The sequence below is a fragment of the Chelonoidis abingdonii genome, chromosome 5 (assembly GCF_003597395.2).
Source record: "Chelonoidis abingdonii isolate Lonesome George chromosome 5, CheloAbing_2.0, whole genome shotgun sequence".
In the NCBI taxonomy this organism is placed as follows: domain Eukaryota; kingdom Metazoa; phylum Chordata; order Testudines; family Testudinidae; genus Chelonoidis; species Chelonoidis abingdonii.
The window spans coordinates 112,558,952-112,576,378 of NC_133773.1; the positions used below are offsets into that span (position 1 = coordinate 112,558,952).

Sequence of the window (17,427 nt, forward strand, 5' to 3'; positions counted from 1 at the left end):
CATGGGTTAGGGGTTGTTATAAAAGTGGATGGGTAGGGTTCTGTAGCCTGCCTTGTGCAGGAGGTCAGACTAGATGATCATATTGGTCCCTTCTGACCTATGAGTCTATGAGTACATTTTGATGATTCTGAGCGAAGATAACTGTGTTAAGGGCACCTCTAAAAGTTTAAATAAAAAGGGATTAAATTAGTTCCCTCTTTAATATCGACAAACAGAAGTAGAATCAGAGAACACTTGCTATGTCATACTGCCAGTGGGGAAAAAATCTGAGCTGAGGAGCCAACAATTTTAACAATGTATTTGAGAGAATTATCAAGATGCTTAGCTAACACAGTGATGCATGCACGTGCTGACTCCGTTTTAAATTGTTCTTCAGTCTACAAAATAGTCCCTTATAATGCCAAAGGGTTTTTGGGGGAGAATATACTGTGCCAGGCAACAATTTCAAATATATGGAAGTTATTGTCTGTACTCAAACTGGACATATGAAGTTATGACATATTTTTAATAGAGTGTCAAAAGATTAATTGATTACCTCCAAAACAGTGTAGACTATTTTATAGAATGATTAACAAAAACACAAATGAAATTAATATGCTTTTTTCAGTTTTTTTAATTTACAGTAACTATTAATAATTCTGATATTTTTTTCTAAAATCACTACCAGTTTCAGGTGTTAAGTTTTATCATCACTTATTCATTTTTCCGAACAAGTTGCTGCTGTCAGTAACTAACATTAGTGACTTCTACCCACTTTTTCCCTCTATACTCTTAAGATATTCTGACATGTATTTTTTTTCTTCTTACAGGATGAAAACATAATGTGTTCCATGCAGCTCTTTGAAAATGTGATTTAACAATGTGGTTTACTCTGCAATTAATGGACAAATGTGAACTATTCTGCAACATTACTTAAAGCTGGATTTGCCACATTTATCACCTGTAGGATTGCTCAGCTTTACACTGAGACACATATTCTGCTAATAAGTTTTGTTTTATTATGATTTCCCAAAGGTTAGGATGCAATAATTTGTCCTTTATCCAATGGGATATTCTAAAAATATTAGGTTTTACCCCACAACTCCCAAAAATAGCATAGCATCTGCCATTATACAGCTTTATTACCATTCCAACCAAGAGGCTTTAAAACAAGATCAGAAATAGCTGTTTTTGATACTTGTTTGTATTGGATTCAGCCCCAGGATTTTAAGTGTCAACCTCTGTTTTACAGAGAAATCACCCTGTATTGTGTACTACTCATTTTTGCATAATACTTTGAGTAAAGATTGGTACAGTTGATGAGCAATACATATTTCCTGCAACAACATCCAATTTTATTTGGCTTTCTTTCCTCTTTTACTGAAGCCCACCTAATTTACATAAGAGGAAGAAATATTTTTTATAATAAAAAATGTAATGACTCAGATAGACAGGTACCACTGATAGGTATTAAACAGATCATCCTTGCCTAATAAATCTGCATTTATGAATTTTTCATGAAATGAGTACCTGAAGTCCAATATATTGTATGTGTAATTTGGGTTGGACTGTCAGTAAAGTTTCCTGCTCAAAATTAAGGACCTGAAAAGGTTTTGAGTTCAAATTTCTTTGTGAAGAAAATTTAAGTTTACCATTATTTCCAGAAGTATGTCTTTTATCGGTTTTAATGAGGAAAAAAGGAGATAATGGTCTTTTGAAGCTTCTATCTCACTTCAGTGCTCAGAATGCAGTAATATCTAGACAGTCTAATATCTGTTTATTATGAAAAGGGAGTGAAAAAGCAGCAGAAACTTTAGCTATTCCCAGTGTGGTTTATAAGCAGTACTATTACATTTTTGAGGAACATTAATTCTACCAAAGTAGTAACAGCTTTAATTCTGGACCTAGAAAAACATAAGTACACACATTTGAAAGATTAAAATGGATTATCTTTCCCCCATCACAATTAAGAAATAAAAATTACTATACTATTGTTTTCAGTGATTCCAGGCCAATATTTTGAAATGCTACTGAACATATGCCAGTCTTTATTGTGACATTTCTGCACAAAAGATGTGAAGAGGCTACTAGAGTAGAAAGAATGCTGCAACCATTATTTTGCAAAAATAAAATCAGGTATCTATTCTGGTGTAGAGATGGAATGCTGAAGGCTGCTCTGCTATCACCAGTGTAGGAATAAGAGTAGTACAATACATGTACACCTGAAATTTGCTGTAGTGTGTTTGCATAAACTAAATGTGCACATTTTGTACAAAAAATAAATGAAAAAATTCTATATATAAAAATAAAATACAAGAAAGAAAAACAAGCAGAATGTTTTTGTTTTTTGAAAAAATACTAGACTACAGGCATTTCTTTAACCAAATGGATTTACTGTTTCAATAGACGCATCTGAATTAAGTATGAAACTGTTAATTCAGTACTGTGCTAAGATTTAAGTTCCCAATGTGACAGTTTTCAAAATAAAGGGTTACTGGGATGGAATATGAAAAACAGTATTCCAATATCAACACCTGATTATTTTACACTATTTACACTACTGGAGCAACACTGTACAACTAGTTTTAAATCAGTTCTTTTGTAACAGAAAACTCACATTTTCATCTCTGTAACACTCATCATGGAAAGAAATCATTGCAAGTTTTACCTATGTAGAATAAATATGTATATGCACTTTAGCAGGGAGTTAGTTATTGCTTAATTAATAATTACAATCAAATTCTACCTTTTATGTAACATCTGATAAACACAGTAAGTTTGGCAGAATTATTTAAGGAAACAAGAATGTACAGCAAAAATGAATTAACATTTACTTTGTTTACAGCTGAAACAATTAATGGAAGATAACCAATTGTTGACTGTAACTGTAATATAAGACTGGATACACAAACAGATTGATATAACTGATTGCCATAATTACAAGATATTATGGACACAATTCACTTAACCTTCATTTTTCTCCCAAACCAGATTACAAAATGTTTGTGGTTAGTTTTATTAGAATAAATTGTACCATAAGGAAATTCCAACAGCATCCACAGTCAGCTTTTGACGCCCACAACCACACCATGCAGTGTAAATGACTAGATGGGTCTCTCGTTCAAGAGGAGATGGAACAATAGGTTGGAATTTTAGATTTGATGATACCTACACTCTCCTGTTGATAAAAATGAAGTTTACACAGTATGAAGCACTTAGTTCTGAAGGCAACTAAGGGAAGTATCTGAGTTATAACATTTCCTTAAAATTATACATATCTAAACACCCAAACTAAACTATCAAAAGAATTCTCAATTAAATCAATAGAAGCTGTGTGTTTGACAAAGGCAGAATTAATCCTCGATAAGAGTTAGGAGATAATTAAAAGACAACAACGGAGAGTGAGAGAACTTAAAGAAGGGTGCAATAATGGTTAGTAAGAGAATTTCTCTTAAGAAAAGGGGACAGGAAGAGAGGATAGAAAACAGGACAAAAGAAGAAGTGGAAATCGGAAAGTAGAGTACAAAAAGGTATCAGATATGTGCAATATCTCTTACGTTTTATATACAAAATTTTAGTATTTCTTAGTAATTGTTTTATTATTGCTTTGGAAAAAATCCTGTTTGTTTGGGAAGACAAAATGTTAATACAAATGGAACTTGGATCAAACGGATTCTTACTGTCGGACATCTAAATACTTTAGATTAACTAACAAAGCCAGTATTTTAAAAACATTAAATGTCACTGCAGTAGATAAACTTTTTTCCTCACAAATTTGAAGCCCTAGAAGTAGAACTCTTCTGGTGTCTAGGGAGGAAAAAATAGCAAATGTCCCATCTCACCAGTAAGTATGCACACACCACCTAGCAGAAACAGTTCTGTTTGAGACACTTAACTTGCAAAGGGCATCTGTGTGGATAGGAACCTACTTCTCAATGGCGTTCCATTGAATGGGACTCAGTGTGGGAGTAAGAGGCCTGCTGTGTGGATCCCTGGAATGTCATGTTAAGGTGTGCACCTATGTTTCTTATGAAGGAGCGCAAGAAATTAGTGTGGGGATGTATGACAATTATTTAAAATCAGAAAGTATTCTCTATAGAAATGTAAAATAAAAGGCTACAAATGACTATGTATTACATGAAGTAGATTCTATTTCTTTTCTAGGTCACCATTCATATACAGGAAAAAGCTATTTCCACATTATGAAGCGGTACACAACAGCACTAGGCCCCAAACCTGCAAAACCTACACATATGCTTAATTTTACACATAGAGTAGTCACAGTTTGTAGAGTTAAGCACATATATACCTCTACCCTGCTATAACGCTGTCCTCGGTAGCCAAAAATCTTATCGCGTTATAGGTGGAAACCATGTTATATTGAACTTGCTCTGATCTGCCGAAGTGCACAGTCCTGCCCCCCTGGAGCAATGCTTTACCATGTTATATCCAAATGTGTGTTATATCGGGGTCGCGTTATATCAGGGTAGAGATGTATAAGCGTTTGCTGGCTCAAAGCTCTAATGTGAAGAATTCAGAGACTTGAAATCAGACGTTTTCTTGACATGATTTAAATTCAAGTATGTTTTTATATTTTTTAACAAAATGTAAAATGCAGAGAATAATCTGTTCAACTCACCTTTCCACCATATTGCTCTAGCTTTTGTAACGCAACAGTGATCTGCTCTTTGAATTTCTTGTCCATTAACCTCTTTGAAATCTATTGGAAAAAATAAAATATAAATATAACTTGGAAAGAAAATGATTGAAGTACAATGCATGAAAACCAACCACATTAACTTCTGCTTTAGAATATTGCTTCACTTTAGTTCAGGAAAATGAAAGCAAAAAGAATCATTACTTTACACATAGTAAGTAATTCCAAAGTAAGACACATGGTCAAAAGCAAAAGGGGAAAACAAAGTTTTTTGTAATGAAAAACATAGCTTTGCAGAAAATGCTCAGTTATTGCAATGATGGGTAGCAGTATAAAATCCATATACAGTCAGCTTTTATATCTGTTTGCAGCTATTTTTGATGCAAAACAAGGATACCAAGAGGAATACGAAACAGTTGTTGGGAATAGTCTGGGGAGTTCCTTTGGCTGTGCTCTCCCTCCCTGGCCTCTTACACAGTGGGAAAATTAGGGAACAGGGAACTGTAGTAGTCCTTGCTCAGGTTTCTCAGGGTTTCCCTGCCAGGCCTCTCTGCCTGGAGAGATTTGGCAGTTTCTCACCCCAATGGATCTGTCTCTTCTCTCTCAGGCCTTTCTACCTGGAGAGAAATTCACTTTCTGCCCTGATTGCTCAAGATCTTCTCCCCCAGGCCTATCTATCTACCTGGAGAGCTTTTATAATTTTTGCCTCTTTTGGTCAGGGTTCCCTCCCAGGCCTTGCTTACCTGGAGAGATTTTCCAATTCAGGCTCCTTCCTTAAGTAGCTCTGCGACACACCTATTAATTTTGCCCTGCTTCCTCAGAATACTTCTATCCCAGGTCTTTCTACTTGGAAAGCTTTTATAATCCTTGTCCCCCTTTTAGCAGGGTTCACTCTCAGGCCTTTCTACTTGGAGAGCTTTTAACATCTCACTGCCTCAGTTAATCAGGGTTCCTCTCAGAATTCTTTGTCTGGAGAGGTTGTCATTGTTCAGGTTCTCTAGGAGCTCCTTCTGTTCAGAGTAAACCTATCTCAAAGGTGGGCTTGACCAAAAGGTACCCTTTAGCCATGTTTCTCAGCCAAGGGGGCGGGGGGGAACGACTTCTCATTTGGCTTACATTAGGAAGTCCACCAGGTCCTTGGCAATACTCTTACCTTCCTCAGAGAAATATGAAATGACCACAGCTCGGGGTTCCCCTTTTTGCAGGTAGCCCATACAGTGCACGTAACCCTCCATAGTCAGTGGCATGTCACAATTTACCATGTGGCGCGTTCAGATAGTAAAAGGCTTTTACTGCCTGTAGGCTGGTTAACAGAGCTGGGATTTCCCCAGAAATAAACTCTTTTACTATGGCCTCCTGATCTGGAGAGGAGTCCTTCTGGATTCATCTGAACGTACACTCTTCAGAGTTAAGGATCTCTCTATCCAGGTTAAGATCCCTTCCAGGACTTCCAAAGACCAGGTTCTGTACTGTTGTTCCCACTGCTTTCAATACCTGGCTGAGCAACACCCACTTTTGTTCCTTCTGTACCCACACTATTGTGTGGATGACATTCAGCAGGTTAGGACCATTTTTAGCTTCCTTTTTCCTCTGAGAAGAGTTCTTCTGTTTAGCAGAGGTCCAGTTGTTGCCCTGCTTTGCCACTACATCATGATCCTGGGTTTTTAGACCCATGGTAAGGCAGCTCTCTGCTTCAGCAGGTGAGTATGTCCCTATCCAAGCCATCTTCCTTCTTTACTGGCTTCAGTCCAAAAAAACCCAGCTTTCTCCTTAACCAAGTTGGACTTTGACCCTAGCTGGACCTTGATCAGCTCCTTTTGCAGGAGTAAGCACTGTTGGTCCGCTGTCTCCTTTTCAACTTGGAGATGAGTCAGCTCTTGCTCCTGTTTTACTGCTTGCCATACAATCCTTTCCCATGCAGAGCAGATCTCTTCCAGCTCCTGCCAGTACTGAGCTACCTGTATCCATAGTTCCAGGATTTCAGCTTGATTCCAATCAGCCATAGCAGCCTTCTCTTCTAGCTTACACCAGTCCTCTACAGTAGAGGCCTACTGTGTAGCTGAGGGGGCTACTGCTATTATTGCAGCATTGCTGTACATGGGAACTTAGTGTTTGTGCCACAGGACACCTGCTTCTTTATTATACTGCTACCCACTCCTTTCGGGAGGCCTTTCTGAGTGCCTAGTCCATCAACCAACCCACTGGTATCCACACAAGCCTTGTGGTGCTCTCTGGTCTTAGTCTTTGGCTCTTTTCCCAGTATGGTAAGCTGCTCCTCTAAGGCTTGCTGGGTCCTTTCTAGATTTAGCTTCTGTTGCTAGCTTTCTTTCAGAATTCTGCTCAAGGAGAGAGTTTCTCCTTCCTGTACCTCTATTTCTGTATGGGCCCACTGCTTTCTATAATAGTCAGATCATTCCATCTCCAAAATAAGCCGATGCTCCAACTCCTATCTTTCAGATTGGAGACCTCCTCCTCCAGGTTTTAGTTCAGCTCACCTCCTTCACCTGCCTATTATCTTTTGTGTACACAGAGTCTCGCTCACTAAGCAGACATGTTTTGCTTTCTTTGGATACCTCTTTACATTTGGCCACCAGCGCCAGTTTCATCTTCTCAAGGTTGGCAGTCTCCTGCTTGGTCTGTCCCAGATGCTTGGCCAGCTCTTTCAGCATTTGAAAACGTGTCTGTTCTATTCCCTGGATCTGGGTCTCTTAAGCCTTTAAGCCTGTTATTTATTTCATACCAGAGAGCACTCATCTTGTTCTGCAGGTAGGGGTGATGCCTGTTGCCCAACCAGGAGTCCTGACTTTCAGTCAATTCTCTGAGCTCCCAGGCTCTGTGAAACAGGTTTCCCTCTAACTCCAACACCAACACCAACTGTCAGGGAACCCTGCTGTCCCTCAGAGCTTCTTATTGGGCTCTTCTCCACAGGAGTCATTTCAGGGACCCGGCCCTGCTTCAGTTCCTGCGACATTAGGTACATTCCCCATGTTCTCTTCCCTCAGGACAGACACTGGAGGCTTGGTCTTCTCTTCAGCAAAAGAGAAGCAACTGCTTTCCCATTTCGATCACATGGGCCTCAGTCCTTCTTCCTTGTCTACCAGGTTCGCCAATTACAGGGAGTTCTGGAACTATGATAGTAACAGTACTGCCTTCCTGAGTTAAGAGTTTTTTTGGACGGGGCAATAGCTTCTTATGTGGCCCATTTCCCCACAATGGAAAAAAAAAAACCTGTCCCTGGGGCAACCTTCCAAGCCCTAAATGGAGTCCCCATGGTCCTCTGTTCTGCCTTAACTACAACCTGGGCCCCAGCCATTTATGGCCAGGTGTCTTTATTCACCTGGCCTTCACTGGTCCCAGCAACTCTCATGGCAACCAGGCTGGACTTACACCAGGGCTTGTATCAAGGTGAATCCATCTCACCTCACCTCCTTGCCCATAGTACCTACAGCTCCGCAGTGGTAGTCTTCTGAGTCTTTCCTCTGCAGCACCTGCAGTGGCTGGGCCAGGATAGATGCTGTTTTAGTTGCCAGGCTCCCTGCCAAGCCTGAGACTGGTGATCCTGGAGTTGCTGCTGTTGAAGACCCTGAAGGGTTTTGCCGTGCTGTTGCTGGGTGGCTTGCTGAGGCTTTGAAGCTGCCACAGCCTGCTGCTGCTGGCCTAGAGCTCTTATCAGCTCTTCCATGGTCCCCTTGTTTGCAGGGGCTGGTCCAAACAATCTGTTACCAGTGTAATGGGGTTGCACTCACCGAGTGCCCTCTGGCCAACTGAGTGCCTACACTCTCTTTCTGTTTGTGGTGGGTCTTCGCTGACTCAGCCCTCCAGCCAAGTCAAACACAGTATGTCTCAGATAAAAGCAATACAAATCCCTTTCGGGGTACTCTTTCAGTGCCCTCCATAACGTCTCTCTTTGTTTGTCCCTGTTCTGGAATACAGCAGTGCTCCAGGTCCCTTTCCCTGGAGGCAATGTCCTCTCAGGCCTTTCTGATCCCAGCTCTTCAGCTGAGCCATTACAGTTCAGTTCCCCTTCTGGGTGCCTCAAAGTCCAGGCCACTTTCCCAGTAGCTGTTGGGGGGGATCTGGCCCTGCCCTCTACTCTGGGTGCCAGTCCAGGGACCCTACAGATAGCAGCCTTCCGCAATGTCCCTTTAAATAAACTATGTTGCTGCCATAATTTCTTGGGCCACTTCCCCGTGGCTCTCGCACATTCTTCACCCTGATCTCAGAGTCTTGACCTCATGGAGTCCCAGCCTGGAGCACCATCCACTCTCTTCCAGCTCTTGCAAGGAACTGCACTCAGTCCGGCCCTGCAGCTCTTCTTATACTAGCCTGCTGGGCCCTGATTGGCTATGTGGGAAGCAGCCACTCTAGGCAGCTCGGAGGACCCCTCTACAGCCCTCTGAGCCCTCTTCAGCAGGGGGCCTCAGGACCTAGTCCTCCCCATTACAGCAACTTTAATGGGTTTTGTTACTGAATATTAATATTTAAAATTCAAAGGTAATTTTATAATAAACAATGTCCTGTCAAAACACAGTAACTAATTTGTCTGAGTCTTTAGGGGGGGTTTAGTGTACAAATTGTTCTTTTGGTCTAATAGCTATACTGACTGTTACAGTGCTATAATTCACCAAATAATAAAATAAAACTATGAATCTCTGCTAAAGATTATCAAGAAATGCCTTTCATGGAACAGCTGAAAGGTCCATCATCTTTGTGTGAAATGACAGGAATTCTCTAAACAAAAGTAACATAAGAAATGAAGAGGCACATTTACTGTGTCTATTTTTTGTACTTACACTTGTGAGTAGGTGTTTCAGCTGATCATTAAGAGCAGGGCCAACAATGGCACTCAGCTGTATCAAAGCATTCAATCCTCTTTCAAATACTTCACCATTTGAATGGGCCTTGCAAGGGGGAGAAAAATTAATAAACTGCTATCAAACAGTAATCCACAATCAAATGTGCAAGCTCACTAAAACAGCAATCTCTTGAGTACAATAATTAGCACTTACACAGTGCTTTACTTTTTCAAAGCACTGACACTAATGTTTGAAGAGGTTTAGAAACACAAGTACAGCATTATTGAATATGTTAATACCAAGCATGTAATATTTAAATGCCAATGTATTTTCAGGGGGAAAAAAGGAAATACATACACACAAACCACACTACAGCATCCAATACTGGATGCTGATGGCAAATTTCAGAATGAAACAGACGTTTTCATTTATTCTGTAGTGTGACAAATAATCATTTATTTATTTGATAGGAGAGCAAGCTAGGTAGTTAAACAGCATGCAGCATCTTTGGGGGAACATATTTTATTACGTTTATATAACACTGTGGGACAGTGAATGTGATTATGTTCCACTCCCTGGAGGAGGGTTACCAGAGCTCCTTCAGGAATTAAAACAGTGTATGTGGGGGTGATTAAGGTGAATTACTCACTGAAGATCTCCAGAGAGAAATCACCTCCTTGAGGAGGTTCACATATACTGATTCAAACTGGGTTCCTAGGACTAGGAAAATAAAGCATTTTTGGCTTAAAAAGGCTGTGTGTGAACTGACTCAGGGTCTTCTTTTTGATCCTGCAAAAGGACAGGACCTTCCCTACAGAAGGGCCCCAACCATGCAAACTACTTTGGCCTACTAGGGCCCCATAAGACTGATGGATGGCTCCTGGTATGTCTAGTGTGTGTTTAAATCAGTTTATTGCTTTTATTATGTCTTCTCTGTAATGCTTTCACCTTAAAAATAAATGTGCTTGCTTAGAAAGAGCTGCATGGTAACTCGTAACTGCTGGCAATACACTGCTCATAGCCCTTGGAGAGATAAATCAATGTTACAGGTGCTGGCCATTAGGCAGTCTGGCTTTCTGGGGTTATCCCAGTGTAAGGCAGGGCTAGGTGCAGGCTTAAAACCCGATGTCAGAGGGGCAAGGGTCCCCACGCAAAGACTGGTGATGGCTGCAGACCTGAGACTTGACTGGGCACGCCTGAAGTGAAACATGAAGGATAGAATACAGGTGCAGTTACTCTGAAACTGTGACAAGTCCATCTACAGAATCTAAGTTTTAGTCACGTGTTTGCTACGTTACCCGTTAGTATTTTTAAAAAGCATTCAAGAAATGTGTATTAGCTGGAAGTATAGTATAGTAAGTAATATTTTAGCTAATAAATCAGTAAACCCAGAGTAAATATTGTAGTGTTAGGTTGGAAGAAGATATTGAATGAGGTTCCTGCAAGGATTTATTGTGGATCATTAACAAATGTGTTATAGAACACTAATGATTGTTTTGTGTAATGATCCACTATGTGTTATACTGGACTGTAGCAGTAATGGAAGGATTGGATGTACATAAAGTACTTCTTAGGCCTCAGTTAGAGAAATGCATTTAGTTTTCAGCATTACATTGTAAGAAAACAACTGGAAAAAAGTTCAGAGAAAAAGGATAAACATTGAAAACCTTTGAATAACTAGAACTGCCAGAATATAAATATTACCATAGGCACCGACTTTGGCTCCTGCTGGTGGGTGCTCAACCCCCATCTGCCCCCAGCCCCACCTCCCACTCCACCCCTTCCATGAGGCCCCACCTCACTCCCATTCCAACCCTTTCCCCAAAGTCCCCACCCCAACTCCACCCCCTCCCTGTCCCTATTCCAACTCCTTCCCCAAATCCCCACCCTGCCTCTTCCCCACCTCCTCCCCTGACCGCGCCACATTCCCACTTCTCCCCCACCCTCCCAGAGCGTGCTAACGCCACCAAACAGCTGTTTGACGGTGGCCTGACGGGAAGCGCTGGGGGGCAGGCAGAGGAGCGGGGATGCGGTGCACTCAGGGGAGGAGGAGGTGGGGTGGGGAATGAGGGGAGCTTGGCTGCCAGTGGGTGCAGAGCAACCAATAATTTTTTCCCGTGAGTACTCCAGCCCTGCAGCACCCACAGAGTCAGTGCCCATGAATATTACTTGACTCATCTGTAGTGCCCATAACATAAGGATCAAAGAATTTTCAAACATTAATCCATCCCTGTAAAACCCATGGGGTAAATAACAATTACGATCCTCTTATAGGTGGACAAATGGAAGCACAGCAAAATTAAATGACTTGGTTCAATTCACACAGCAAGTCAGTGGGAAAACTAGGAGTATAATCCTGAAGAGAGACCTGGGCCCAGATCCACAAAGGGAGCTAGACGTTGCAGTGCTGATCCTCTGAGCATGCCGATCAGATCAGACCCCACAGACAAAACAGCATTTCTCCGCCTATCTTCCCCGGCTATGGATAACAATAAAGCTTAGGTGGGAGAAAGGAATCCAGATGCCTAGAGTGAGGCAGCAGTGTGCATGCTCAGAGGCAGATACTTACATAACTAGGGAACTTTTAGTGGAAATTTAGCACTGAGTTCAGGTTCCTATAGGGCTGGATGGCAGCCAAGTGGGGGGTTTTCAGGATTGCAAAGGAGCCTAAATCTGCAAAGGAGCCTATCTTTGCAGATCTGGGCCATTGTATTAAGAGTCCCTATACAGGTCTATTCCAACCTAAGACTTTTGCCTTGCCATAACCTTTCAATTCCTTCCGATGCATTATTTTAATACATATTTTTAAAAAGCACGCTTAATCCCATTTTCTAATGTTATTCCTCTTTCCCCATTGATCTATTCCATTTCATCCTGTGAACCCCTTTTAAATTTTATTTCAATCCTTACATAAAACACTCTTATCTATTTGCTTTGGGGTCTGTTCATTTTACCTCAGATTATATGTATATTATACATAAAGCACAATGATGTTGAAGTTCTATTGGTGCCTATTTCCCACACTCTGAGTATGTCTACACTGCAACCTAAGACCAAGGTTAATGGGAATTCAGTTAGCTGACCTGTGTTAGGGAACCATAGGCTTGAGCATCTACATTATATTTTAACCTTAGTTAAGAATTTTCTGACCTGTGCTCGAACCTAGTGATCTGGTGTCCACACTGCAGTGTGCAAAGCCATATCAAAATAATTATATCTCAGAGTCCCTAGAGCAGTCCTCCTTCTCCTCTCCCCGAAGCGTGGTCACTCCAGCCTTAGGAACATGATATACTGTAGGAAAACTTTACTGCCCACCCTGCACATTACCAGGAAGCACCCTGCTTTGCAAAAGGCTTGATCGGTTTGCTTTCCACTGCACACACAGGAGGCTCTCTGATAATGTGCTTGCAGATTGGTGCTCAGAATAGAATGGGTTAACACTTACCTGAGCTGCCTCTGTTTGCAAACGGGGAGGGAAGAAAGGGACTTCTGTTTTCAATAGAGTGCAGATTCTTGAGATAGAGAGGACTACAGAAGTTGTGGGATATTTCCAGATGACTCCTGGGACCTGAGACAAGTGGGGTTGCAACTACACTGCACAGTAATAGGGCTCAGACCCTGCTTGACTTGAGCTCAGACCCTCCAGCCCTGCAAGGTCCTGAGACTGAGCCCTGGGCTAACACAACTGCAATGTAGATGGGGTGGGGTGTGTAGCCTTGAGCCCAGGCTCAAGCACAGGCTTACACTGCAGTGTAGACATACTCTCAGAGCTTAAAGAGTCATTTGAGAGCTGCTCCACTTCTCATGGGTTGCTACTGTCATCCCAGGACTCAGACAGTTTCCCATCTGCAACACTTGTATCAAACTGACCCTTTTCTTTAGACTTCATCTCTGTAAGAAAAAAAAATCCAAGAGTACAATAAATGAAAAAATAAGAGAAACATACCAGAGCAGCCTTTAACACTGGAATCAGACGAGGCAACAAGGGAATTGCTTTTTCAGTAGCATCTTCAACCAAGAGTAATTCCTTAAAGCCCTCCTTTGATACAAATGTATATGGGTGTTTTGTCTCTCTTAGACCCTGTTATACATATATATAGAAAATATCTTTTCTTAATATATAACTTAACACAACACTACATTAAAACATCAAAAGGTTCCCTCTAGCAGCAATATATTGCTTATGTTTTATTGCAGCCATTCAAAAACATAGAACACACTTACTCCACCATGTGGATTTATTGAGTATATCTCTGCTCACTAAATATTCAGGTTTTTTCCTTGATATGTGAAAGAATACTTTTACCCTTTTAATATGGTCATTTTCATCAACAGATGTACTTCCTTATTTTCATGCCGTCTTCCCAAACTAATTTATCCACAGCCCCATGAACAGAAAATAGATGACCTTTCTAAGGGATTTCCCTACCCTCAATGAAAACAGAACATGGTACAAGGCCGACACTTTAAAGCAGTACAAATGTGCAGGCTTGTGATATCCTGAATCACAGGAGTTACAGGAACTCACAATCTATATGGCAGAAATCCTTGATTTGTTCTGTGAGAGAAGGTCCCTCAGCCACTTCAAATATTAAGAGATTATTTTTTCTTTCAAAAGCATCTAAACATAGTTCAGGTTCAGCCTAACATATCTGATACAGGACTCTAAGGCTTGATCTACACTAAAAAGTTAATCACTCAGGGGTGTGAAAAATCCACACCACTGATTGACCTGATTCGTCCCTCGACCAAGCTACTGCATCTTGGGGAGGTGGATTACCTACACTGGTGGGAAAACCCCTCCTGTCAACATATGCAGTGTTTGCACTGAAGTGCTGGAGCTGTGCTGCTGTAGAATTTCAAATGTGGACACGCCCTAATTTAAGTTTGTTGAGATTCCTAGAATGTCTTTTAAGGCAAACTCCCAGCCAAATGTTGGAAAAACAGGAAATAATACTGGATACAAAGTAATTTGTAGTGACCAGTAGGAAGAGCAGAAGGTAAGGATAAATTTGAGCATATTTTCTACTATGTTTCCTGGCTGCTTACTGATTCATTTTGGTTTACAAGGTCCCACTTCCAGTAAGATTAACTCACTGAAGAGAAGGTTCTCTTTGCATAGTTGGGTTGGACCTAAATTTATTTACACCCAGGAAACTGGTGACTGACAAGAGAATCTCTGAAACCACAAAAGAATCAAAGGATTCCCTACAGGAGCTGGAGCTCTGAGATCCAAACTCAGCTCTGCCAAAGGCCTTCCTCTTCACACCACAATGATATATCTAGGGCCCTACCAAATTCAAGGTCCATTTTGCTCAATTTCACTGTCATAGGATTTTTAAAATAGTCAATTTCATGGTTTCAGATGTAAACATCTGAAATTTCAGGATGTTTTTGCTCAGGATTTTAGAAAATTTACCATTGGGCAGAGTCCTAGTGTGAAATCTTTCAGGCCTTAGAATAAAAGTGCTGTAAGATTGTAAAGGGACCAAAAACAGGATTTGAACGGAAATCCTTATGCAACTTTAATTATAACAGTCACTCCAGTCACTCCCAATAAAATAAGTATTATTATAAAGAACAGCAAAATCCACAGATCTTTTGGGTTCCTGTTTGTTCTGCAACTTTCCATTACTCTCTCATAACCCAAATTATGGAGAAAGATTATTTTTAAAAAAATATTCTACTGCTCAAACTAATAAACATACTAAAAACAAAGATAATATTTGAAGATGGTTAATCACTGTGGGATGTAACTTGGTTAGATTAGCTTCTTGGAAGCTGTAATTCCTACCCACCCCCTTGCTCCAATTTGAAAACTACATCTTACTGAAGGCTCAAAAACAAATATATTGCAGCTAACAGGTATCTATAGAAACTGACAGTGACTAATCATAATAAAATAACTGTTTTGGTTGAACATTACCCCTCAGTTGAAAGTAGGGATATAGTATCTTTTGACAATGATATTTTACAATATCTCTATGGGTTTATTAAAAGCTTACTCGCTTTCAAAATATTAATTCTCTTAAAATATTGCTGGAAATCCATCTCAGAGTTCTCATTCCCTGGGAGAAATGTCTCCCAGAACAATTTAAAATAATATTAACACACAAAACTATTAAAATAGAGCAATACGTTATCACAAGCTACATAAAGAGCTATGTTCCAGTTCTTCAGAGAGTATTATTAGGACAAGTAATTATTGGGCCTATATAAGGTCAAAAGGAGATTTTAAACGGATTACAGAACAGCATTACTGTCAGTTGATGTACAATGCATAAAATACAGAATCTAATCTCTAAATCATACTCAAACTCCCAGCATATAGACCACATCTGGCCTATTTTATGTATTTATTTAACTCCCAAGATAGATTAAGATTGTATACAATTTAAGGTTTCTAGCTCTTATAATTGTGAACAAAATCTTCCAGATAAGAACTAGTAAATCCCTGTCTTCCCAAGTTTGTATACAGATAAAACAAAGACAAATGGATTCAAGGGGAAGTTGCCTCTGAAGCATAAAGACAATTGAACACCACTATTATTAACTACTGTTCTTTTTCCCCGAAACATTTAGCTAACATGCTTATTTTTTGCTCTTAGATTGATGGGAAGGAAAGCTACAACTCTATAGGCAAGAAAAACACTGCACTGTAACAGTCCTTTCTGTGCCCGATTCACCCTCTGACTGAATCCTACTCATGTGATGTTTGCAAAGGGTAGAAAGGAAGAAAGAACGAACAGCTGTTCCTCTTCACTTCTCCTTTCATACTGGATTAGTAAGGTGGTTTTACTTGAAGTTTTTCCTCTAGCCACTAGCATTTTTGGTTGCAATTGCTAATCAGCAGCCATTAGGTGCTTCATCTTCCTTCCCCTCTGCCTTTTCTAGTTAGTGTAGCAAAGAGTATGCAAAAGGAGAGAGCTGGGAGGAGGGTAAAGAGAAGGACAAGTTGATCCAAAGCCCAAGGACAGAGAGAAAAAGGCATCTCCTGATGCCACTAATACCTATCCCTTAGACCTTCACTGGGGAAGGTGTGATGGATTAGGGTATGTCTGTACATATCTATATAAAAACTCCACCTCAGAGTGAGGATCCCAGAAGTGTTAGCAAAGGGCTAATAATGCAGACAAAACAAGAGTCATTAATCTGGATGGTCTCCCATTCAAATGGAAACATCCTAAAACAATAAGCTAGCTGCTACCCAGTGGAACTAGTTCTCCTAGGTGAGTATGTACCCAACCATCAGATCACCTGATGAGGAACTCAAAGCCACTGAGGAAAGTCACTTGAAAGGGGGCACAGCAACCTTACAATGGGAAGACTCTCACTAACTTTTGGGGGTGGGGAAGGAGGGAGGAGGAGAAGACAATAATGGTGGTGGCAAGGAGAGTCTTGGGATCCTGAAAGGACTGACCAAAGCACTCCTGTAGTGGTGAGGGCACTGGAAGGAGAGTTTTGCATAAAGGTTTTTGTTATTTTCTATAGAGGTATATCTCATGTGCTTTGTTTGTAAGTGAAGTACAACTGATTTAGTAATTCTGTTGCAAAGTTTGTGCGCCTCTTGCTTTCACTGTTCTCAATTCCCTGAAGAGGGGAACAGTAATCCAGTGGATCCATAACTTCAGTACAACTCTAGAAGCATGCAAGAGCTATGGGGAAGGCTTGGAAGAGCTGGCACTAGACTCAGGGCCTAGCCAATAGGACTATAGAATGCTCTCTCTCAGGAAGGAATGCCAGAGAGAGGAAGTACATCTTGAGAGTGCGCATAGAGGCCTAAAGACAACACTCAGACTCTCTCCAGTCTCTGCCAGCCTAAGAGCACATGGGATCCAATGGTTGGATCTAGATAAAGGAGATTAGTGAGTGTCCACCAGACACAGCTCATCCAGTAATCCAGAAAGATCCACTAGTTACAACCCCTAAGGAATATAACTTTTTGGATTCCACACTGAGGTAAAAATGAGGTATAACAGTTAGGAATAAAACTAA

At 40.7% G+C, this 17,427-nt stretch overlaps 2 protein-coding genes across 4 annotated transcripts in view; one reads left to right on the forward strand and one right to left on the reverse strand.

Annotated features, from left to right (window-relative positions):
• KCNIP4 (potassium voltage-gated channel interacting protein 4) overlaps positions 1–996 on the forward strand; it is an 849,343-nt gene extending 848,347 nt beyond the window's left edge. The window contains exon 8 of the mRNA XM_032767902.2: positions 810–996. Within this exon, the coding sequence (XP_032623793.1) occupies positions 810–857 (48 nt within the window). The 3' untranslated portion in view covers positions 858–996. The remainder of the gene's footprint in view (positions 1–809) is intronic.
• Positions 988–17,427, reverse strand: part of PACRGL (parkin coregulated like) — a 29,988-nt gene continuing 13,548 nt past the window's right edge. For 2 of the 3 annotated variants that reach the window (XM_075066549.1, XM_032767897.2), the window contains 4 exons: positions 13,379–13,513; positions 9,430–9,537; positions 4,619–4,699; positions 988–3,157 (listed from right to left, as the gene is read on the reverse strand). In XM_075066549.1, coding sequence (XP_074922650.1) covers positions 3,101–3,157; positions 4,619–4,699; positions 9,430–9,537; positions 13,379–13,513 — 381 coding nt within the window. In that variant the 3' untranslated portion in view covers positions 988–3,100. The remainder of the gene's footprint in view (positions 3,158–4,618; positions 4,700–9,429; positions 9,538–13,378; positions 13,514–17,427) is intronic. The other variant, XM_075066550.1, reaches the window with a different exon arrangement.